Source organism: Parasteatoda tepidariorum, chromosome 8, assembly GCF_982258835.1.
Source record: "Parasteatoda tepidariorum strain Cologne lab strain chromosome 8, Ptep-v5.0, whole genome shotgun sequence".
Lineage (NCBI taxonomy): Eukaryota > Metazoa > Arthropoda > Arachnida > Araneae > Theridiidae > Parasteatoda > Parasteatoda tepidariorum.
The window spans coordinates 9,327,501-9,351,862 of NC_141762.1; the positions used below are offsets into that span (position 1 = coordinate 9,327,501).

The 24,362-nt window shown below is 27.7% G+C and overlaps 2 protein-coding genes across 3 annotated transcripts in view; one reads left to right on the forward strand and one right to left on the reverse strand.

The window, feature by feature from the left end:
• The window catches only part of ArfGAP3 (ADP-ribosylation factor GTPase activating protein 3), a 25,982-nt gene extending 11,036 nt beyond the window's left edge, over positions 1–14,946 (reverse strand). Inside the window, exons 1-7 of one of the 2 annotated variants that reach the window (XM_087149793.1) lie at positions 14,537–14,946; positions 14,056–14,247; positions 6,810–6,941; positions 5,084–5,258; positions 4,339–4,442; positions 3,036–3,184; positions 1,484–1,756 (exon numbers count right to left, since the gene is read on the reverse strand). In XM_087149793.1, the coding sequence (XP_087005919.1) occupies positions 1,484–1,756; positions 3,036–3,184; positions 4,339–4,442; positions 5,084–5,258; positions 6,810–6,941; positions 14,056–14,247; positions 14,537–14,611 (1,100 nt within the window). In that variant the 5' untranslated portion in view covers positions 14,612–14,946. The remainder of the gene's footprint in view (positions 1–1,483; positions 1,757–3,035; positions 3,185–4,338; positions 4,443–5,083; positions 5,259–6,809; positions 6,942–14,055; positions 14,248–14,536) is intronic. The other variant, XM_016075407.4, reaches the window with a different exon arrangement.
• A 129-nt stretch (positions 14,947–15,075) lies between these two features.
• LOC147805268 (iron-sulfur cluster assembly 2 homolog, mitochondrial) lies at positions 15,076–15,669 on the forward strand. Its single transcript, XM_087149794.1, has one exon. The coding sequence runs from the start codon at positions 15,076–15,078 to the stop codon at positions 15,526–15,528; it is 453 nt and encodes a 150-aa protein (XP_087005920.1). The 3' UTR covers positions 15,529–15,669.
• The last annotated feature ends 8,693 nt before the right edge of the window (positions 15,670–24,362 follow it).

Genomic DNA, 24,362 nt, shown 5'->3' on the forward strand with positions numbered 1-24,362 from the left:
GCCAACTATGCTAAAATCGTAAATTTAACAAAAATAATTGTATTTTGGTGAAAATTTTGACCGATGATTTTTTACCACTGAAAAAAATATATATATATTCCTTTCCAAGCTGAAAATTTTTTTTAAAAAAAGTCAAAAGGAACCTTCCTGAACATATCTTGTATTTTCTATTCAATTACAGTAATTTCCATTAGATATGTCACACAACCAATTAGAATTATATTAAATCTTGATACTCTAACCATAAGTAACAAGAGAGATCACAAAAGCATAAGACCAACTACCATAAAATACAGATTAATAGTTAATAAGTTTGTTGGCCTCACACGATATCGCACAATGAAATTCTGCCTACAGTTTGTGTAATAAAACAGATAAAGTGGTAGCAAGATGAATATTATCATCCAACTATTTAAGCAGAAAAATATCTTTTCTCCAGACAATAAATAACATATAAAAAAGCGTAACAACATAACGTAGCTTTACCATCATATTACTGCCTCTTGTCTAAGAAGTTAACAAAAATTAACCCCAACCTATTCCTATTTCTTTCCCATTTATATCTTATTTACTACTTCCAAACTGCAAAATGACTCTTGACTGCCTTTTATAAAATAATTCAACTCTAAATTTGTATTTTGATTTGAGTTTCTCATGGGGAAAAATCAATCGTAAAAAGTTTTATCTTTGACTAAGAATTTTGAAAATCTGCAAATAATTTGCAGTACTTGGCGCAGCCCGGTTTATATAATACTAAAGGGTATAACCTTAATAATCTTATTTGATATAATCACATTATTGCTTGACTTGTTAAACTTGTTGACAATTTCATTTATATTGGTTCAAATATTAATGCCTTAAACGATATAAATACAAAATAAAGAGACACATTATAGCAGCTAATAATTATCCTTCACGGCTTAAGAACATTTCTAAAATCAAAATTGGAAGACTAACAAAAATAATGCTATATAAAAATCATTAGACCTTTATTGACCTATTGATCCAAAACATGGCCTTTAACTAAATAGCAAGCAGATCTGCTTACTATTTTCAAAAGAAAAAGCCTTGAGAAAAATCTTTGGTTCTATGAATGTGGATGGCTTATGGAGATGACACAATTTTGAACTATACAAGCTATTCAAGGAAACTGATATGAACAAATACATCAAAATAAGCTGCTTAAAACTAGCAGGTCACATCTGTCGAATGGACCCTTCCTTCTTGACTCTTAAGATCTTCAATTTCAAACCAATGGGAATTAGAGTTAGAGGTAGGCCTAAGATCAGATGGCTTAACTGCGTGGAAGAGGATTGCAAAATCCTAAAATTTACTATCTGGAGAAAAATCGCAAAGAAAAGAGTAGAATGGAGGAAGATTCTAGGGAAGGCTCTGGCCCACAAAGGGCTGTCATAGCAGTTATATGTGGTAAAATACACATTTTTAAAAATTAAAAAAAAAAACTAATTATTTACAAACATACTTGGGTGGTCCACTAGTAAATCCTAAATATTCAAAAAAATCATCAGAATCTCCCTCCTTATCTTTAGATTTTTGTGAACCAGCAGGGGCTTCTTGAGTTATAAGCTTCATTTCAGATGCTGCAGAGTGAGCAACCGGCCCAGTGCTCCTTCCACCAAAACCCATTCCTAAACGTTCTAACTGCTCAGCTTTTTTAGGATTTGTTTGCCGTAATTTCTCTTCAGTTTTTTTCTGCTCGAGACTTAAATCTTTGTAAGCTAATCGAACAGATGCCCTAAAAATGCATACATACAATTTTAATGAAGTAAAAAATTAATAATTACTGAAATCAGATAAACAATTTAATAAATATATGTCGAACTTAAAAATCAGACAACGAAAAAACTACTTGAATAAGCCACTTTAAGAATGATTAATCAGCTATCTTACAATGACAATGGTTGCTCTCAGAGCATGCCTTTAACAACATTTTACTAACAAAATATACTATTTTTAGTTCTTTTTGTTTAATTTTGTTCGACAAAAATCTTGGATTCTCATTTGTTTATACAGCGTGGATCTATACTATAAATTTTTTTAAATAAAAACCAGCTATGTTAAAAAAATTTATTGTTTGAGACATGTCAGGAATGAGTTATCTTGTTAAAAGAATTATTTTAAAATATAATTTGCATAAATCTGCATTTTTCATAAACTACAACATATGCATCGAAAATATTTTCTTTGAAATTTTTTTATATATTTAAGAAATCTTGATTGATATTCATAGTTAATAACCTGTAAACCAAAACTTTCGAGTTGTTCTCATCACACATTGATAAACTGCACAAAACAAGAGGAAATCAGATCTAAAAATGTATGTTATTTCTTAAAATTTCTCAAGAAGTGGAATTAATTGATTTGAGCAGCAAATGGCTCATTAAAAAATATAAAAAATTAATGATCAATTATTAATTTATTTAGATCCATTTCTAATATTTGGCTAAAAAAATTCTATGCTTAATTACTTTTTGTTAAAAATATTATATTTGCAAACATATATTTTCATTGCACATTAAACAAACCTTTCATCCTTCATGCGAACTAATTAAAATACAATGTAATGATTTTTTTTTTTTTACCCATTTATGTCTCAGGTTTGCAACCCAACTTAAAATAGCTAAAGATTGCTTAAAATACAACCATGCAACAATCAATAAAGATTCTAATTAACAACCAATTTTAAATTACTTATTACACTAAAATAATTAACATAAATTGTATGATTTTTAACTAATTTTAAAGTTTAATTTAAAAGGAAACACAAATTTGTTTTGGAAAATATTTGTAAGTAATTACATTAAAAAAAAGGCAAAATAAGAAATTAAGACAAAAATTCTAATAAAAACTTAAATATTCCCAATTAAATTGAAAAAGACTTGGCAGCTGTACTTTAATTAGCAGTTTCCTTTTTATACATGAGTTTTTAATAGATTTATTTAGGAAAAGAAGTTGTGAAAAAAAATTTGCTAGAATTACATCAAAAAAACTTTTAATAAGTAATAAACTCTTACATTTGCTTTTCTTGTTCTTCAGGGGGAATCTCAACAGCTGATGCAGTTTCAGCTTGCTCCCTCAATCTATCTAATTGTTCAGCTTCTTTCTCAATATCATCAAAATTAGCATTCACACGTTGAGCACCTAATCCTTTTTTTCCTCCTAACTAAAAGAGAAAAATTAATATATTTTGAAAAATCAAAATAAAATAAACTCGAGTAAATTTTTCTTTTTAATACCAACTCTTCCTTAACAGTAAACAAATGAATGGACAAAATTCCTTTTAAAGCTCAATAAAAAAATATAATACTAGAAAAATTTTTAATCTAACTAGTTTTATCTATCATAATATCTCTAACCACAGTAATTTTTAGACAAGACTGGGAACTGAAAATGCACTAAATACTTTATTAAAATGCAATTAGTATTTCTTGCTAAATACCAAAAGATTATCTAAAATGTGTAAATGAAGCAAGCTTTTTTGCAAAAACAATTTATAAAATTAGATTTTAAAAAAAATTAAAACAAAAAATTAAAAAAATAAAATAAACTGATGAGAAATACAATTAAATTTGAATGAATAGACAGCATATCTACATGAATAGATGAGATATTTCAAATAAAGTATAATCTAAGCTTGAAATAAGGCTATTTGATGCACATAAAAGAGGATAGAAATCATGGTTACAATGTTCAAATTACTATAAATTTCAACAATATAATAATTCATTCAGATTTAATATTTTTTAAGAGTCATGTTCTAAGCTTAAACAGGTTATTTTGGACTGGTACTGTCATAGAATTAGTTTTTACTCTATGTTAAGTACAATTATAATTGAAGTATTTTGCTTACAAATTTCAAAATAAATAAAGAGCCATTTTAGCATTTTGTTACAGCTTTTCAATGATTTATTTCTGCCAAATAACGTTTAAACTTAGCTCAGACCCTGATATTGATACATTGTTTGAAGCTTATTATCAAATCAATAAACTTATCACAATAGAATTTCACTAAACACTCATTGGTATATCTTAGAAAACAATTTGTTAAACTAGAAGGTAGGGTTTTAAATGTATAAACCAGAAAATTTAAATACTACAAAATATAATTGACATCAACCAAATATTAACATTTTGCAGAAAGTATATGCTAAAAATAAAATCTAATTCAATTTATAAAGAATTCAAATTCATTAATAAAGCCAAAAATATAGCCAGTTTACAATACCAGAAAGAACATTTACACAACATCCTAATCATTATACATTTTTTAGAGCTTAAAGCAATAAAAATATATAGATTTGTAATAAATAAAATTACCCCTTTTTTAGCAGCATTCGGTTTTCGGATTCCTAAAGAAGCTTTTTTAGGCTCTGATAATTTATCACTAGCTATCGGATCAAGAGATACACCTAGTCTAGAATCTATTAAAAGATAAAAAGGAAATTATATTACTCATTAATAATAATAAAAACAAATTTAATAGAAAATTACACAATACTTCTTTATATAATTAAATAAAACATTTTGTCAAAATAACCTACAAGATTTTATTTATACTGACTTCTATGATGATTTTAGTGAAAATGTTGCATAAGTCAAAATTTTTAATTTTATATTAATTATTAATTTATATAATTAATTTTAAAATTTATTAATATAAAAAGTTTAGAATTTTGAGAAAATATTTTCTTAAAAATATTATACCACAAGATTCTATTTATAATGGCTTGTTGTATAATGATTTCAATGAAAACACTCAATAGGTCAAAAATATTGATTTTACATTAATTATTCATTTTATATTAATGATTAATTTTACATTATTAATTAATTTTAAAATTTAATAAAAACTAAAGTTATTTTTAAAAATTTTAAATATGGCAAGAATATACTTAAAAATATTTAAGACATTAGAGTTTAGCATTACTCTTTTCTTAATACCAATCACAAAACATAAAACATTTTGTAAATTATCACAATGCTTTAAGTTTGCATTTTATTTTAGGCTTGTAATCTCAAGTAATTCCGAAATTGAAAATAATATTGCCTTTGAAATAATTACCCATATTATTAGATTCCTGCGAAAATTCTGAATTTTTAAGGCAAGAGCCATTGCTTATTGTATCATTTATATCATCTTTATGATACAAATGTGCTTCATCAATGTCTTTAAAAAAGTCGTGCTCTTTCTTTTCTGGTGAGATAGGTGCTTCAGCATGAGGAATTTCAATGTGAATCTGAAATATAATTTAATAAAAAAAAATTAAATATATATATATATATATATATGTACATATAAAACTCAATTTCAGAGTATGCAAAAATTTCACAATTTGTAAAAATTGCGGATTTGAGACGAAATCACGACTAAAACGTGTCATTAAGCGATTATTCAAAAGTGCGATTTGGAACTTGCGGGTCGTAATGATATAATAATTTTAAAAAATTCCAAATTTTCAAAACAAGGTGGAATTTCCAAACTGGTGAAATAGGACTGACAAAAACCATGTGGACAATAAAATTGTCACATATCAAAAAGAAATTCTACAAAATGCGCAATTCAAAATTTCCTGTGTATGATAATGTAGAATTAAAAAACTATGAAAATGGACTGCATTGACTGGCCAAAATGCGATTGACAAAAATGCAAAAAATTCACATGGGACTGTGTATGAATCGTCAAGAATTGAGTGCAAAATGCACGATTCTAAGTTTGCTGAACAAAATAATATCGTATTAAAACATTGAAATCTTAAAAACCAAGTGAAAATTCATTTCTACCAAAAAAAGGTCTTCAAAGCCACACAGATTCACTGTGGAATCGTCATTAATCGAGTAAATCGAGAAATGATTACTAACAAAAATGCACGATTCGGAAATTGCAGTACATTATAATGGCAAATTAAAATATGGAGATTTTAAAAACCACGTGGAATTCTGTAGCAAAAGTTGCAAAAATAGTGCAACCACACAAACCACATGAATTTATTCGTTGTTGATTGGAATTGACGATAATTATAGTCTTTTTGTTACTTTTTTATTGAATAAGAATGTTTTGATGTCTGTTTACCTTGAAGACTTATTATCCGGAAAAATATATTTTCCGGACCTGCCAAAGTTCGATAATTCCGTAAATGGAACCTTACACTGCATATATATCACTGTAATTCCTTATAATACATTAAATATTCTTATGGAAAAAAGGTAGAGAGTACTTAATATGGAAACTTAAAATAAAATGCTAATTTAAAACTATTTTTGAGAATATTTTCTGAAATGCTATAAAATGTTGACCTTATTAATAAAAATTCCAAACAAAAATTAAGTACTTAACTAAAACTAGAAATGAAGAGCTTTGCTAGACTATGACAAACAATACAAACAATGCAACATGTTGTTTAACCTTTTAATTGATCCCAAATCTGCAGTATTATAGTGTTTTAAATTAGTTGATATGCTATTTAATAATAAATCATATGTTTTGTGGTTTGTTTTTTCTCTTAATTTTATAGATAGTTTTTAATTATGTAAAAAAGTCAGGCTCCTTCAGATATAGCAAAGTGAGAACACTTCAGAAAAATTGTCTAGATATGTAGTTTATGAGACAATTAACCCCATATTACTTTTTTGTTTATATATAATTAACTAATGTTACATTGGATTTCTAGTATTCTTGCATTAGATATGTCCTGTGTTACTTTTACTCATGTCAGCTTGGTCTTGTTCCCCGTATTCAGATACCAATTTTTATTTTAAATTTAGCAATTTACAAAGAAAAATAAACTTACCTTAGTTCCATGAAGTCTCATAGCAGCTGCAGCGGAATGATGCAATTTTTCACGATATAATTGAGCAGCTCTGCTGTTGTACTTCTGTTGAGCATCATGTGATCCACATCCATGCTGTTGGAAAAACAAGTGCTGGAAGACAAAAATATGTTATTTATTACTACAAAATTTCAACAGTAGCAAACAGTATAGTTAAAGGCAAAATAAAGATTATCGGTACTTTGGGATTATTCCGTCGACATATCAACGCTCACGAGAATGCGCTATTCTCTTGGCACCATCATAATGAAAAGTAAATTACAAAATAAACATTCTAAATACATTAAAATTATCAAATAATAATAATTATAGCAACAAAAAAATTTAAGTGCAAAAATATGTGATAAAAAAGTGTAATAAAAAGAATCAAAACAAAGTAAAAACTTCTTTTTTTAATAATTACACCTTAAATTATTCTTGAATCTAATCATATATTATTATAAATCATTTCAGCGACCAAAACTCCTTGATAGCTTTTAAAGCGCAAAAAAGCAAGTCATTATCCTTGTGCAATCGTCGTCACATAAATTTGTTTAAATATGAATCTAAGTGTTTTAGGGTATTTTTGCTGTGTTGGGTGAATATAAAATTTGCGGTTATTGGCACAAAAGCTACCTTTTGGAGATAATATCGGGTTTGGTGAAAATAGGCGACAAAATAATCCCAAAGTACGATAATGGTTGATGGGATAATCCCAAAGTACCAGATTATCCATTGAAGAAAATTTAAAACACATATTACTGATAATTTAAGGAACTCTATGAAGCCAAACAAATTTAAAACAAATATTACCTAAAATCAAACCTCTTCACTTAAAGTTTAGTTTTGCTAACTTTTTGATGCATCGAAAATATTTCCTATTCTACCATGTTAAGAACTTACTTCAGCAAATGCTTTTGGCTCCTCTCTGAATAACTTGAAATGTCCTTCCTTTTTGTTTACATTTTGATTTCTTATTGATATTTATTGGTATTTAGCTGCATACAGGGCACAAAATTTCTGATCGCAAGCTCTCAGTTGGTGACCATATACTCAGTACTCGAAAGTAAGTTTTACCGTACAAAATATCTTATTAAAAATCAAACTACCATATTTTCCCCAGAGTTAGCAATGGAAAAAACATTATAATAAAGAGGCAAGAGTTGCAGATTACACATGAAGAAAGATATGCATCACAAAAAGACTGAAATCTATGTAATTAGATGTGTTACATGGGTAATTGTAACACGAAGTAAAAAACCCTGAAAATGTTGTGCCAGGAATTGATACCAAAATATTAATTTATATTCCATACATGTTTCATATTTAACATAGTTTTTTGTGCTAGTATTTATAATTAAATTACCTATTAATGAAGAATATCACACTTTTATAGTAACTAATTCAAGAAAAAACCTACTCCTTACAAGAATCAGGATATTGGATTTTAAAAAGTCGAAAATACAAATTGTGATATTGAATTCTTAAATCCTGTAAATACAAATTGTGATATTGAATTCTTAAACCATGTAAACACAAATCACAGTGCATAATTTTTAGATTGTGTGAATATGTATCGTGATGCATAGTTTTTAAATCCCGTATAAATACGAATATTGATGTTTTATATGACAAAGGTGTGAATACAAATCACATTATTGGATTTTTAAAACATGTTAATACAAATCGCAACATTGTATTTTAAACTCAAGTGAATGTAAATCACGATATTGATTTTTTTAAATCACATGAATATAAAATCACGATCCACAATTTTTAAATTATGAAAATACAAATCGCAGGGCAATCCAAATACAAATTGCAGGATTAATAGATTTTGATTCAGGTAAGTCCACGAACCAATGATATTGAGATATGTGGATTCATAGAAAACTCACATGTCCTATTTCAAGTTTTTAGGCCCAGGCAATTGATACGGAGAAGGAAAAAAAACAGAATTCTGGGATTAGCTCGGATATATATAAATATATATATATATATATATATATATATATATATATATATATATATACAGTCAAACCCCGCTATAGTGAACACGGTTTATAGTGAACTCCCGGATATAGTGAACGAAATATTCGGTCCCGTGCCTTGCTATACACGTATAATGTTATTTTTTGTGGATATAGTGAACCAAAAAGGTCAGGAAGTTGGATATAATGAACTTTTTTCTGTCTTCGACTGATTTTTTTCTTCATTTTTTTTGTAATAATTTTGAAATTTCTACTTCAAAATAAATAAAATACATACCGTATATTCCGGCGTATAACGCGCACTTTTAATACAAAAAATAACATTGGAATTTACGGGTGCGCGATATACGCCGAATATAAAAAATTACAGATTAAAAAAATTTAAATATAGAAAAATACTTTTCTTTTAAAGAAATAACATTCCTTTACCAATGTACTTTATTGATTTTCGCTATTACATAAATAGTTCATTATCTCAGAATCACATTATTACTCTTTCAACTGTACCCTCACGTACATGTCAAATTCAATTCTTTTATTTTTGCAAAAGATAGGGAAAGAAACTTTTTATTTACGATCTTGAAAGACGAGATATTGCAAATGTACAATCCAAATTTCCTTTTTCGTTATACGAAGAGTATATCTTAAAATTTAAAAAAAAGTATTAGAAATTACGGGTGCGCGTTATACGCCGGGGCGCGTTATGCGGCGGAATATACGGTATACCAATTTTTAAAACCATCTACAGAGGGGAATGTAGCAACCAAAAAGGTCAGGAAGTTGGATATAATGAACTTTTTTCTGTCTTCGACTGATTTTTTTCTTCATTTTTTTTGTAATAATTTTGAAATTTCTACTACAAAATAAATAAAATACATATACCAATTTTTAAAACCATCTATAGAGGGGAATGTAGCAATAAGCATTTTTTCTTATTTGCTTCTTTTATCTCACTTTCCAATCCCTAAACAAACCAAGCAGATGTTTCCAACTCAGGCAGATGATACACCTGTAAGGTGTCAGTAGGATCAATATGCCTTTTCTGTCAGAGGGAATGAGTAATTATTCGTTATTGGTCAAAGGGTTGGACACTAATATGTGTCGATAAGGCCCTCATTTCAACTCCTTTTTGCTCTCAGTTCAGTGAAAAAAATGTCTGCAAAAAAGTGTCTCAAATTTAACTATGGAGACCAGTAAACATAAAACGTTCTCCATTGATGATAAAATGGGCATAGTCAGAAAAATTGAAAATGGACGCAATCAAGTTGATATTTAAAGGGAATATAAACTATTCAAATTTGCAGTTTGTAACATATGGAAAGAAAGACAATAATTTCCGGTGAAGAAAAAAATTTAGAAGGCAGAAAAAAGTTAAGAAAAGCAGATCACAAGGATATTGAAGAAGCATTGCTAAAGTGGTTCACCATTCGAAGAAGCCGCAATCTTCCAGTATCTGGACAAATGTCGATGAGTTTGCTAAGCGATTTTATAAGACTAATTTTATGTTCTCGAATGGCAGGTTAGACAGGTTCAAAAAGCGGGATAACAGAAATTCAGGAAAAATTATCTGAGAGTCAGGAAGTATTCCCATACCTGATGTTGAGGATTGCTCATCAGCTAAAAATTACAAATTTTTTTTGCACGCAAGACGAAGAATAATGAAAAATAAAAAATTTTTTGCTACTACATAATATTTTTCAGTCATTTTTTTCTATAATTTAAACAGAAAATTGTGCGAAAACAAACATTTGAAGGTACATATTTTCTTTTTAATATAAAATTCTTAAAATTTAAAGTCACTTAAAAAATTTATTAATATCCCCCCCCCTGCCCGAAAAAGATACATATGAAATTTTAACCTGTTAAGTACAATCCTAACAAAGTAAACATTTGTAACAGTAATAGAAATTACACCCCCAGAAGCAGAATATTTTCAAATGTTCTGCAACAGGACTTATTAATATATACAAATGTTCTGCAAGGATTTCACAGCGAAAAAAAGTTAGCTTTACATTAAAATACTATATTTTCATTTATTAAAATACAGGATCATACACAGATACTGTACATTATTTTTAAACCAAGGCAAACATTCTTGATTTGTTACTTTTTCAATCACTTTTGAGGTGAAAAATTTTGTTAATGACGATGAATTATTAATAAATTATTATCGCAGGAATACGCTGTCACTTATTCAAGATTTCAAGATACAAATTGTTCTGCAGGACTTCGTTTGTTCTGCGACGTACGTCGCAGTTTTAGGCACTTTCTGCTTCTAGGATTACACCTATAAAAACAGATAACTTCACCAATGTGTAATTCTTATTTAAACAGTGATTATTATTTTTTCAAAACAGAATCTGAATAAAAAAAAGCAGTGTTATTTAAAGATGGCGACTTATTTTTACAAAAGGGCAAAGAGGGTGCATTTATTGGGTTCAAAGCAAGGTGAGTTGCCCTTCAGAAAATGCTTAGGGAGAACACACTGCGTATTTGACAAATTGGGGTGACTTCGTACAGAAAAAAATTCTTGAATCTGACATGACATAGATGATAAAGAAATTTCTGAAAATAAGTCCAAACTTGTTAATGAACAAGTGGATGTTGTGTTATCAAAGAGGGCAGAGTTCAAGTTTAGGTTTGCTTCACTAACAGTGACTCACAGAAGTTAGATAGTGATTAAACAAATCTCTCAATTATGCACCAGATAATAACATATTGTGGCATTCTACATTTTTCAACTTTTACAATATTTTATGGTTTCGCTACCAGAAAGTTATTTTTAACTACGTCAGTAAAAATTGTTCTTATTTTCTGTAAATAACAGGGACAAGTATACAATTTAGACTGGGTAGTACCTTTAGAGTTGAAATTTCTTGCCCTGGCTACAATAAATCATTACAATACATTTTGCACTTTTAACCATAAGAATAAATATTAGAAGGGGTGTGGTGGTTCTAATAAAGAAAATGATAAAGAGAATGATGCACTCAATATTCCTAATTCTTTGATGTGGAAAAAAATATTTTTTTTTAACTATTACAACACTCAGTAAAGAAAATATAAGAATATTAAAAAGGAGGCAGAGATTACATAGATATTAATTGTATTTAAAATTTCAACTATATGAGCGTGAAGAACAATCCTTAAGAAATGCTGCAAAAAATTTCAAGAAAAATAAAGAGCAGAGTTGGTATGATTTGAAAGTATTTAATTAAAAAAATTGTTGATTTAAATCACATGATTTTTTTTTAAATTATATATATTTATGTAGAAATTGTTGTTATTACAGTATTGCACTACCTAAAAACTGTGATAATAAACCATTGTTAACTAATTTCATTGATAATAAATGCTTTATTCATAGAATTGAGGAATAAATTAATAAAGAAGTAAACAAATTATTCTTTTTTTTTTCTTCCTACCAGAGCTTTAAGAAGAGTTCAAGAGTTTTTTGTAGCACTGTTGCCAAGGAAATTAAAAAGCCATAGTTTAAGTGCTTTACACTTAAAGCAATGAGCTGATTTTTAACTACACATATAATCTTAATGCGAAGAAATATCCAGACTTAAAACAGACAAATAACTTAAATATTTTAAAGTTATTAAACATTTTTAAAAATCGCCAAATTGGCAACATTTTTCCACCTAGATGAAAATTATTAAAATCACTGCCTTATTCTCAGTTTTTATAAATTTTTATGAGCACAGGTAATACAGCATTGGAGTAAGTTTTTAAACATTAAAAAAAAATTAAACTACAAATGCTTTTTGTTTTTACAAAACTGTGGCTTTTCTCCAAATTGACGTTTTTTGCTATTTTCATAATAACTTGACCTCACAGGCTAAATTTGGCCTCACAGTTATGAGTAACAGTTGCAAAAAAAAGCAGTTATAAAAATAGTATTTAATTTGGAAAAAAAGCATTTCATATAATGATGAAACCTATGAAAAACAACCTTAATGTAAATAAGAATGAAACTTTTAAATTTTAATTTTTCATGATTCATTTCACATCATTTTCATAAATTTAATGTGCTCATTGTAGTATAGAAAAATAATTTGCTCATTTATTATCAATAAATATAAATTTTAATTATATCCATTAAATTTTTTACACATTTATTTCAATGCAAATAATTTCAAAACTTATTAAAGATGTAGTAAGGAAATCTACTTGAAAACAAAAATTAAATTAGTATTAATTGTTATTTTGATTTATTAATTAGTTTGAAATACTTAAACCATAATATTAACCTTATTATTACTAAGTTATTAGGAATTATATCTGTAGTATTATTGTTGAACAATATTTAGAATTTTTCAAATATTCTGTCAGAACTTTAATTGTTAAAATGCAAAAAAAAATTAATTGAAACGAAGATAAAATTTAAATGTCCAATATTTTATTTTATAACCCGTGTTGAACTGCTGATCCAATTCTGAACTTATGACTGTCTAAGTTCAACTCCATAGCATTATAACTTTGAACCTAACCCAGAAGTCAAAGGAACTCCTGATCAAGAATAAGGAAAAACTAGCCTTCATAAAGGTCATTTGATGCAACTAACCTTCATTTGTGATGCATGATGGAGAAAAACCTGAAAGCTTAGACGACGGCAAAGGGATCTTTACCTATAGTCAGTCTACCACTGAGGATATTTAACATCAGCAGAATGGCCATTGCAAGATGGGGGCAGAAATCGTATCAACAAGTTACAGTAGAAGTTAGAACTTGGTTAACCTCATTTGAGGCGAATGCTCTATCCCCTGAGCCACCGTGGTTGAATACTTAATATATACTTTGCTTAAGAAATATAAATTAATTAAAATAACGATTATTTTTATTAACCACGATAAAATACCTCAATGTTTCATAGTGGGCCTCTAGAATACTAAACACACCCCTGGTCAATTTGACAACTCATGACAGGTCAAATCTCTTTTATGAATAAATTAGTTTCTCTCAATCATTCATAAAAAAAAATATCCTGGGAAAAAACCAACAATTCACAGGAAATAGATAAAATAAGCTACACTGATAAATAGCTGATGAAAAAAGAAAAATTAAGCTATTTTTTTAAAGTAGTCAAAAATAGTGAATTAATTGTCTGAAAATGCTAAGAAAAGCAAATAAAAACAAATTGTTTTCTTAGAAAAATTTAAATTAATTGTTTTTATTACAATAAAGCTGTTAAAATTACAACAGAACAAACAATAATAAAAAATGTCACTTACAGCATTACTATTTCCTCCAACTTGCATAGCACGTAGCTGTAACCAAGTCCAATTGGTGTCCAGTTGTGTAGATCTTACAAACGATAAGTGAACTCCGAGAGAACGATGGACGGCAGAGCAGTCCATACAAATGAAGACGCCATAAGTTACACTGGCCCATGTTGGATTCTTTGCTCCACAATCAAAACAAACCTAACGTCAAAATAAAAGTTTTATAATCAATGTTATAATTTCATAGAAAATGAAAACAAATTCAAAAAGTTGTTAATAAATAACGAATGAGGAAACACTTAATTGCAACTACACTAAATTATGACATATTAAGCAATAAATAATAAAATCATATATCAAACAAATGTAAACAAAACATTGACAAAAACAGATGACGAAAAAGAGTTTACTGAATAAATAATGAGGAAATAAAGTATATAGTATTTAAAATATCTATTAAAGGAATAATATTTAACACTTTTTAAAATACCTTATTGGAAGTTATGTTGCGTAAACGTTTAAAAACTGCAGCGATATCCGTCTTGCAAGGTTTCTCTTCCGCCATGATGCCTCGTTGTACTGCAACTTCGCTTTGTGCTGACGTAAATTTTCTTTGAATTAAGCAACAGCTGCTTACTTTTACAAACTGAATTAAAACACAGCTCAAAATCAAATTGACTACTTCGTTTGATTAGCTGGCTAATTCATTTGAATAAAAAATAAATAAAAGGACAGACGACAGAAAAATGAAACAAAAACGTGTAATAAGTTGTTGTTATGCTGCTTAATATTTTTATATTTTTTTTAATTTAAATTTTTGGAAAAAAATAAGTTTTATTTAATAACTTACGTTTTTTAAGATTCATAATCCATCGAAATTTTATTAATAAAAGGTTTCTCATTTCATATATTAAATTAACTACCGGTACTACAACTCAACTTATTATTATTTACGGAATATGAGGGAGAAGATTTGTTTATTATAAAATTGCATAGACTCGTTTTGCATAGAATTTCGGGAGTCCCGTTATGTTTATTCGTTTCATTTGCAAAATATGTGATACTTATTCAATTAGACCAAGCTTTTTCTCTAGAAAGTATTCACCCTTTGTATCAAATACTCGATACGCAACCTTCGTCACCGAATCTCAAAGAGCCGCTTTGAACATTTCTCAATCATGTGTTGACAGACTGAAGAAAATAGCCCCAAAAGATGCTTTTCTGCGGATTATTATAGATGGTGGTGGGTGTTCTGGGTTCCAGTATCGTTTTGATTTAGATACAAAGACAAATGACGATGACATTTGCATCGAAAAAAACGGAGCTAAAGTTGTAGTTGATAACATCTCATTAGACTTCATCAAGGGTGCAACTATTGAATATCACGAGGAACTCATCAGATCAGCTTTTAGAATCGTAGATAATCCGAAGGCTGATATAAATTGTTCGTGTGGTACATCATTTTCTATTAAAAATACATAGATTTATTGCTTGTACTTAGTCAAGTAGCAAAGCCTCACAATTTTAGAAAAATTTTCTGTATTGTTTTATTTTTTTATGCCGGGATTCTAGCAGTGTTAATCAGTTTAATAGCACATATCAAGAAATATTCTACTAATAGTTGCTTGTTTTTTTCTGTTATCAAACTTTAGTGTTTAAATGTGTCTCTGTTGCAAGCTGTTAATAAGTGAATTTATCACACTTGTACTTATTTTTTTTGTATGCCCTGTGCTAAAGCATGTTTACTTTTTTATATCTCAAGTGTTTTTCTCCTCTAGAGTTGATGATTTTTGGTTTGACTTGTATAAAGTATCCTAGTTGATTATCATTTTGTAATATCATAGTACATATTTTGATTTTGCCAATGTCATTGTCTTTCTGCTGCTTTAAAAGTATTAATATCTTCTAAACACTTATGTATGTGAAACTGTACTCATTTCTTGTGTTCATCTTTTGGAGATGTGTCAGTGTAAATGCATTTTAATTGCTGATTTGTTGACATATTTGTTTGCTGACATTTGTTTACCTTAAATAAAGAAGAATTATCTTTAAATTAAGTTCTTAAAATTCTTTCCTGTGAAATAGAGTATTAAATAAATTGGTACTTTTTGGTTTTCCCGATAACAGGAAATTCAACTATTTTTTTCTTTGTGAACGACCAGTTTGTTCTTTGTTTAAGAAAAATAGAAAGAAAGTTGGCGGAGGTCTACATTTTTCGACGACTTTTCACTTGTGCCTGACTAACCGAAAAATAGCAATAAATCATTTTAATCTATTTTCAGACCTTTCTCAATATTCTAACCAGGGAAACAGGTTTTTATCTACAGATATAATTTAAAATAGATTTATAAAATGTCTATAATTAACTTATCACTTAATATTGAAAATAATGATTGAAAAAGTTGTTCCTAACTTGACCTAGGGGAAAGGAAAACAGTATTCTATCTGCTTAAAAAATGAAACAGTGTCTGATCAACTAAAAAAAATACTCTTGAAATACATCATGCATGTATAAAAATGCCAGAAAAACAAGTGAAGATTTAATAATACTTTATCTGCAGTATACTGATCATGTTTAATTGAAATAACACAAGAGAGACAGACGACCTTAGACTTTAAGGCAAAGGGAGTTATTTCTATATACTATCTTTCTATAAACTTTCTATCCTTAAAAAAATACTTATTTCTGTTTTATATCCTGTTAAATACTTATATCTGGGTAACATTTGAGCAGGCTATTGCATGAAACTAATATAATTCAGGGAATTATTTGCAAAAATGAAAGAAAAGGACTTAATCTAAGGTTTAAGATACTTAAAAGACTAATATTTCCTCTAAAGAAATTACTAAACATTCTGTAAAAATAAATAAATTCAATAAATATATGAGTACCTATTGAGCTTTTTGTTGTCTCATTAATTTATTTACTGAATTATTTTAAAATAATATCAGTATTCAAAATTGTTTTTAAGACAAAAATCATTATATTTTTGTTTTAATGTTTATTTGAAAAATACTGCTGTCAAAAATATTTATCTCAAAATGTAAGATAACTGTATTTCTGTTATTGTTAGAATTACATTTGACGCAGCATAATAAATAACAGCAGCCACCTATTATAATGATTTGTAAAAGAAGTTGTGGAAGATTTTAAAAAAATCATACATTTTTTTTTCTTTTTTTTTTTTTTTTTTTGTTAAAAAATAAATATTACTTTTTCAGACATCTTTAAGTATGATATTCAAAAGTTGTAATTGTTTAAATAGTGATATATCTTTTATTTTTTTTAATTCTTTTTGTTTTGACATTGGACGTTATTTATGAAACTGATTAATTTTGTTTACTTGAACATGTTAGATTGTATGTTGTTTTTTTTTTTTTAAATTTAAGTTTGGTATAGTATTTAATTTTTGTGTCTGAAAATAAATATAAATCTAAATAATAATAAATTAATCTAAATCTAAATAATGAAAATAAATTTAATACCCCAATTGCAAAAATATTTCAGTTGCTTCGTTAGAAATGAATCACTTGTCTAAATGTATCCCACAAATAGTCAACTTAGTTTTTTTTTGTATAACTATGTATTGACTTTTAAGTTTCATGTGTCAATCTTTTATGAATGCATGAATAATAAACATATACCTTGTCATTTATATGTATGTATTACTACATGTATACCTTGTCATTTATGATGTTAACAATTTGCACATCATGAAAGGTGATTCTTAGTCACCATTGCAACAAGATATTGAATTTTAAAATATTTATGGTTAAAGTAATCTATTTATTTTATGATTGTTAGCCATTATGTGGAAAGAGTCAAATAAGGTTGTTTTGTCTTTTAAATTTTTTAGAGCTTTTGCTTGTTTATCATTGTTAAAAGTGTGATTGCTATAGGTTAACTTATTTAATAGCTAATTTTTTTCCCTTCTCTTTTTCATATTTATGTAGTCAAGTGATTTTTTAATAAATGTGTGAAATGAATGTTTTATTTTCTGTGACTTTAATTATTATAATTTTAACTACTCACTTTCAAATTTAAATTATTTTTTTATTACTCTGTCATACAGATCATGTTACATTAACTATTATACAGCTTTCTTCATTTTAGTTTTACTCTATAAAAACTTTTTTATGCTTTTAAATCAGCTAACTTTAGACTATAACATAATTCAGACTAGCATTGTTCATAGAACTTGAAGAGGTTGAGTTGCTAAGGAACAAAGAATATTAAATATTTGTTAATTCAGTTACCAATTACAACATAATTAGCCGATTGACCCAGCCAAGACTGAAATTGTTTTGTTACGCAACTTGTCGATGGATGGTTTACTGAATGTAAACAATAAGAAGCTTCTTAAAACCGGAAATTTTTTTAAAAACTTCCAGTGTATTCCTTCACTAATATTATGCTTATGAGATGATCTGTGAACATGATTAATATTCTAAGTTTTATTATTGTGATTTGCGTTTAAATGTATGCATAATTTTGCCATTCATAAGAGTTTTCTGTAATTTGTATATTCTAACTAGTTGTGAGCCTAAAATAATATTAAGAAAATTAATATTACAACATAAATAAAATGTAAGGTTTGTCACGTTTTGAGTTTTATTTCTTATTTGGCTATATTTGCGTAAAATATCACCGTTTGATATTTTTTGGGTTGCATCATAGGATGCTTGCGAAGTCTTCTGAATTCATTTATTGTTTGTTTCGTTAAAATTTAAAAAATGCGCTATATTGTAAACACTACAAGTATAATATTTGATGGTGCCCATTTTCAAGTATAGGCATAAAAATCAATCAGGCAAGTAATAGCCCAGAAGTTTTACAACGAATTTTAACCATCTGTACTTAGCTTTGCAATTCAACCATCCTTAAAAGCAGGCCAGGTGTATCCTGTAATGGAAAGCTGTTTTTCATCCATAAACTGTAGCAATGATGTTATTCCATGGATAGTTGACCATGTAAAGCTAAGCCCAGGTGGCTTTAGGGGTTGAAATGCATCGTAAGACTTCCGGGTCACTACTTCCGATTGGTTTTTATGCCTAAACTTGAAAAAAAGGTGCCATCAAATATTATTATACTTGTAGTGTTGGCAATATACCGCGTTTTTTAAACTTCAACGAAACAAACAACAAGAATTTGTAAGACTCCGCAGACATGCTTTTTCCTGTAAGATGCAACCCGAAAAATAACTGATATTTTACACAAATATAGCGAAATAAGAAAAAAAACTCAAAACATGACAAACCTTACCTTTATTTATGTTGTAATATTAATTTTCTTAATATCATTTTTGACTCACAACCTGTTAAAATTTATAAATTACAGGAAACTCTTATGAATGGTAAAATTACACGCAAATTTAAACATAAGTCACATTTATAAAAGCTCCTAGAATATTAAGCCCGTTCACACATCACCTCATAAGCATGACAGAAGCAGAGGAATACATCAGAAGTTTTATTAATTTATTCCGGTTTTAGAAAGCTTGTTATTGTTAACATTCAGTCAACGATTCATATGTGAACAGTACCCAAAAGAAAAAATGTTCACATCTTCATGCACTAGCATAGCATGCAGTCTTAGTATTTTGAAGAATGGGCTTAGGCTATTCTAATTAATAAAAGCAGATATAATAGGATGCAAAAAAAAAATTTTAGTAAAAAAAAAAAAAACTCTTGGCAGATTACGATTCTAAAGTTTAGCAAACTTAGATTTTAAAAAAATAGCCACAATCTACAAAAAAAAAATCAGAAGAACAATGAAAAGTTTATAATTCGCTTATTATAAATGTCTTGAAGTAAAAAATACACTAATAAATAATAAATCCCACATGAATGATGAGCTATAATGCGTTTGTTCTCATTTTATACCATTTTAGACCCCATACGTTTTCTTTAATTAAAATATTTAATCTGCATTTATGTTGCTCAAAAAATATTTATCTCTTTTTTTTTTTCTCTTTCATTCAAGAACATTTGAGTTAATTTATTTTAAAATTATGCATTATGTGATAAAAAAAAAACATTTCACAAATCTTTATATTTTTCCGACAAATCTCTTTTTTGACAAGAAGGATGTATATATATATACAGGGCCGGATTTACGTATAAGCTAAATAAGCTGTAGCTTGGGGCCCCAAGATGACTAGGGCCCCCAGATCCTACTTCCCCCCTCTTTTTATAAAGTTTTATTCGGAGCTGGGGCCCTCAGAAGCCCAAAATGCATTTTTTTAATTTTTTACATTGTCAGACATAATAAATATAAATAAATGACTGAATAAAACAAAAAACTTCGTTGTCATTAGTAGGGAACATATCATCTTTCAAGCAATTTGAGTATTAATAAATTATTTATAAATAAGCAATTTTTTTGTTTAAAAGGTAAAAAAGTTTTTTTTTTACCCCATCATTCGATCATCAGACTATTTAATATCTGTTTCCAAAGATCCGAATTCCCTTTTATTATACTTTAAAATTGTACATATGATATATTTAATGCTCTCATGTGATATGCAGCAGTTTTAAATAGCACTTTAAAATGTCTAAAAAAGGACAGAAATTGTTAGTTCAAAAAAAAAAAAAAAAGATAGATTTTGTAACGTAAAAAAAAAACAATTGAGAAAAAAATTTCCGAAAAAATCATTAAAAATTGCAAATTAAATATATTCAAAATGAATATAAGAAAGAAACTCTGTTAAATATATAGTGGCCCAGCACGCCAAATTTTTACTCTGTGCTTAAAATGTGTTTCTTTTGTAACTTTTTTCCCTCGTTCAAAAAATATGTGCAATAAAAGAAAAGTTCTACATAATAGTCTCGTCACAATTAATATATTTAACAATAAAGTAATATTGTCAAATTTTTTAATGATATAATGTTAATACTCAACAATAAAAAATAATGACAGTTAACTTTAGGTGTATAGAAATGGAATTGAACTTATAAGGGCCCCATAATTTTCAGTAGCTTAGGGCCCCACCAAGCTTAAAGTATCAGCTTAGTATTCTTCAGTTTTGAATGAATTTTAATATTTGAAAGAATTTAATTTTATGCAAATATATTACTAAGTTGACTGATGAAAGGAAGAAAAAGAATTAAGATAATAATAAGGAAATAATAATTATTATTTAAAGGAAATTTAATTCCGTTCAAATATAATACAAAGCTTATTGATAAAAAGGATTAAGCCTGAAACATTGATATTTAGATTAAAATTATCATAATTGCCGTCAACATGTTTAAATATTTGGGTATGCGGCCCTTCATTCAAGAATGGGTTGTGCATATATGAATACAATAAATTATATGCATTACAATAAAAATATCCCGCAGTGGACTGATCGTTAAGACACGGTTCCCAGCAGGTCACCGAAGTCAAGCATCACTGGCTGCTATCAGTGTGCGGGTGGGTGACCACTTGGATCAGTCTGCGTAGGCACCGAGGGTGTGCGGTATTGGTCCTCGTTAAACTGTTTTACCGTAAAGTGCTCGACTTCGCGTGCAGGTCGTCGGGCTACCGAAGCGGGGGTGCCATCCCCTCTGCGGAGGATCAAAATTGTGATGGCATGTCTTCGGATCATCCTCAGGGATGTTTCCCAGACCGTCGCCGTAAATGAACAAATTGATAAAACAATAAAAATATTTTTTGTAAGATTTTTTTTTTTAATTCTCTTTACAAGTAATAACCCTTAATAGGCTTCTACCTTCGCCATCTTGGATTCTTGGTTAAATTTTTAATTTTGTATTTTCTCGATTTATTTTATATATATATATATATTTTTTTTGTGCTTCACAAATTTTTGATGATGTAATACAATAATGTGTCGTAATTTTTGATGCTGTCGTACAATATCTTAAAAAAACAAAGGGGAAACAACGCTTGATAATTTTTAAAACTTATTTCAATTTTTTTTCTTTCAAAACTTTAAAGGAATAAAATAATGCGATTCGTGGTTTTGAGTAAGTAATTTAAAACTATTCGGTTCTCAGCCTTAGTTTTTTTTTTTAATTCTAATTTTATTACAGTTGAAGCTAATGAAAACCGATTTGGATGACGCTTAAAAAATTCTTTTATCGTTAATTGAAAAAAAAAAACAAAGATACTTATCAAAAGTCTAAAATAAAAACTGATAACAATTTAAATATCTTTCAAAAATTGTTAATAGCAGAATTGTATTGGCATAATTTTGTGAGAAAAAAATTTATAGATAATCTAAAATACCGCACGATCTCATACTCTGATTTGGTGACCTCCTTATGTTTTACATGCATTGAAAGTGTGGACTATCCATTATCAATATATTAGTGAAAATTAAATAAAAAGGATTAAAAGCATAGATAGAATTCGTGCCATCGACAGTTAAGTTCGTACAGAAGAGGAAGGGTCTTTTAGCTGAACTTTGAGTACAATGGACAATTACAGTCAAATTTTTTTATAATTTTAATGTATTCAGAATCCCTCAAAACTCCCAGAAAACATTTTATTACTTTTCTAAGAAGGCTATTTATTTAGATTACTTTCGATTACTTTCGTTTTCGCCTGAAACGGGGAGTCACGTGATTATTCACGAACTGACGTCACACGTGTCCATCTGCCGTTCACTTACAATAGCTGTGCTGTGAAAACCAATACGTTCTTGCTTTCGTTTAAATTTTCTAATTAAATCCAACCATTTTAGATGGTCTAAAGCTATCTGTATAAAAAATTGCGCCTTAATATCGCTTAATAAAAATGTGGATTTGATATAACGTATTTTTATAATGTTAAATTTCAGTGGTACCCACTGAAACATTGTTAATACTTGACGAAATTTTCTAGCTCGGAATATTTAAGATTTTTTAGTTCAATAAAAAAAGTGCATGGTATTGCTTATAAATTATGCGTTATAAATACAAAATAATTTCGTTTTTTCATTTTTTAACTATAATCTTAATTTTAATGTATACTTCAAGTTCATTTGGAAGATTTATTTTCATCTTAAGTGAAAGAAATGTTGGATCAATTTCTTATGTGGAATAAATAGTTTCAGATTTTAAAATGTAGGACAGCGTAAGTTACTGATAATTTTTATCTATTTATTCTAGCGTGAATTCAAAGCATGTAATTGTCAGCCTCTTAAAAAACTTGTGATCCCAGCAAAACTTTAATATATATATATATATTCCTGCAGATTTTATTTACTTTACTTTAATTGTCTTTATCTATGCTATAAGTATTTGAAATCAAGCACATGCATTTATTTAGTTCTTTATTGCAGAAATAGGAATAAAATTTCATAAATGCATATAAAAAAAATTTTCGCCATAGCAAAGTTCCTATTTACTCAAAAAATAAAAATATTGAGAAAAAATATCAACATTACTGTTTATTTTTTAATTATTTAATAAATTATTAAGAATGTGCATTAGAATTTCTTTCCATTTTGTATAAGTTAATTTTTTATTTTTCTTCTCTAGCTTTAGTGAAACAAAAACTTCCAACTTAATGATATTCGCTGAAACTTTGTGGATAAATAAGTTAATTAGATATGGATAAATGAGAAATTAAGTGAAATTTTAAGTATAACTAGATTATGGTGATGATGATGGTCAGATATATTTCAATGGACTAGATTCTTGAAAGTGTTGATACGTTTTCGGCTATACCGTATGCATAACCTGATATTTTTTTAAAACTATTTTATTAAATTTTTTTTAATTAAAAATGTATAATGTATTAATTTTACTATTTTAGAGTTCTTCATTGCAAGCACTGACAAATAGCTTGCAAAAATAAGGAGAGAAATTAACAATAACCATACTTTATAAATACTATATTGCAGAAAAAGGAATTAAAATTTATAAATTTAAAAATAAAAATAATTTTGAACTGTAACGGAATTCCTATTTAAGCTAGGAATAATAATAAGCGTTAATGTGTATTTAAATATTTAATGCATAGTGAAACAAAAAGAAAAAGATAACATAAACTGCATTAGTAAATATTTACTTAAAAAGAAAATCCTTCAACTCTAGTAATAAATAAATAAATTAAAGAAGCAACATTAAATTACATTATTTGAATTTTTGATCATTAGCACATAGATTGTAACGATGATGGACTGATATTTTTCAATGGACTAGATTTATGAAAATACTGATTTGTTTTAATGCAATAACGAATTATAAAATCATTCATCCTATATCAAAATGTATAAAATTTCTATCCAATCTGTGACTTACTTTAATTATGTAATTAGGCTGTAATGAAGCATTATTTTAATTTAAAAGTAAATGGAATAAAATAGTATTTTCTATGAACTTTA

Coding starts and splice junctions, on each gene's coding strand:
- LOC147805268 (XM_087149794.1), top strand. CDS start 15,076: ATGTTTATTCGTTTCATTTGCAAAATATGTGATACTTATTCAATTAGA.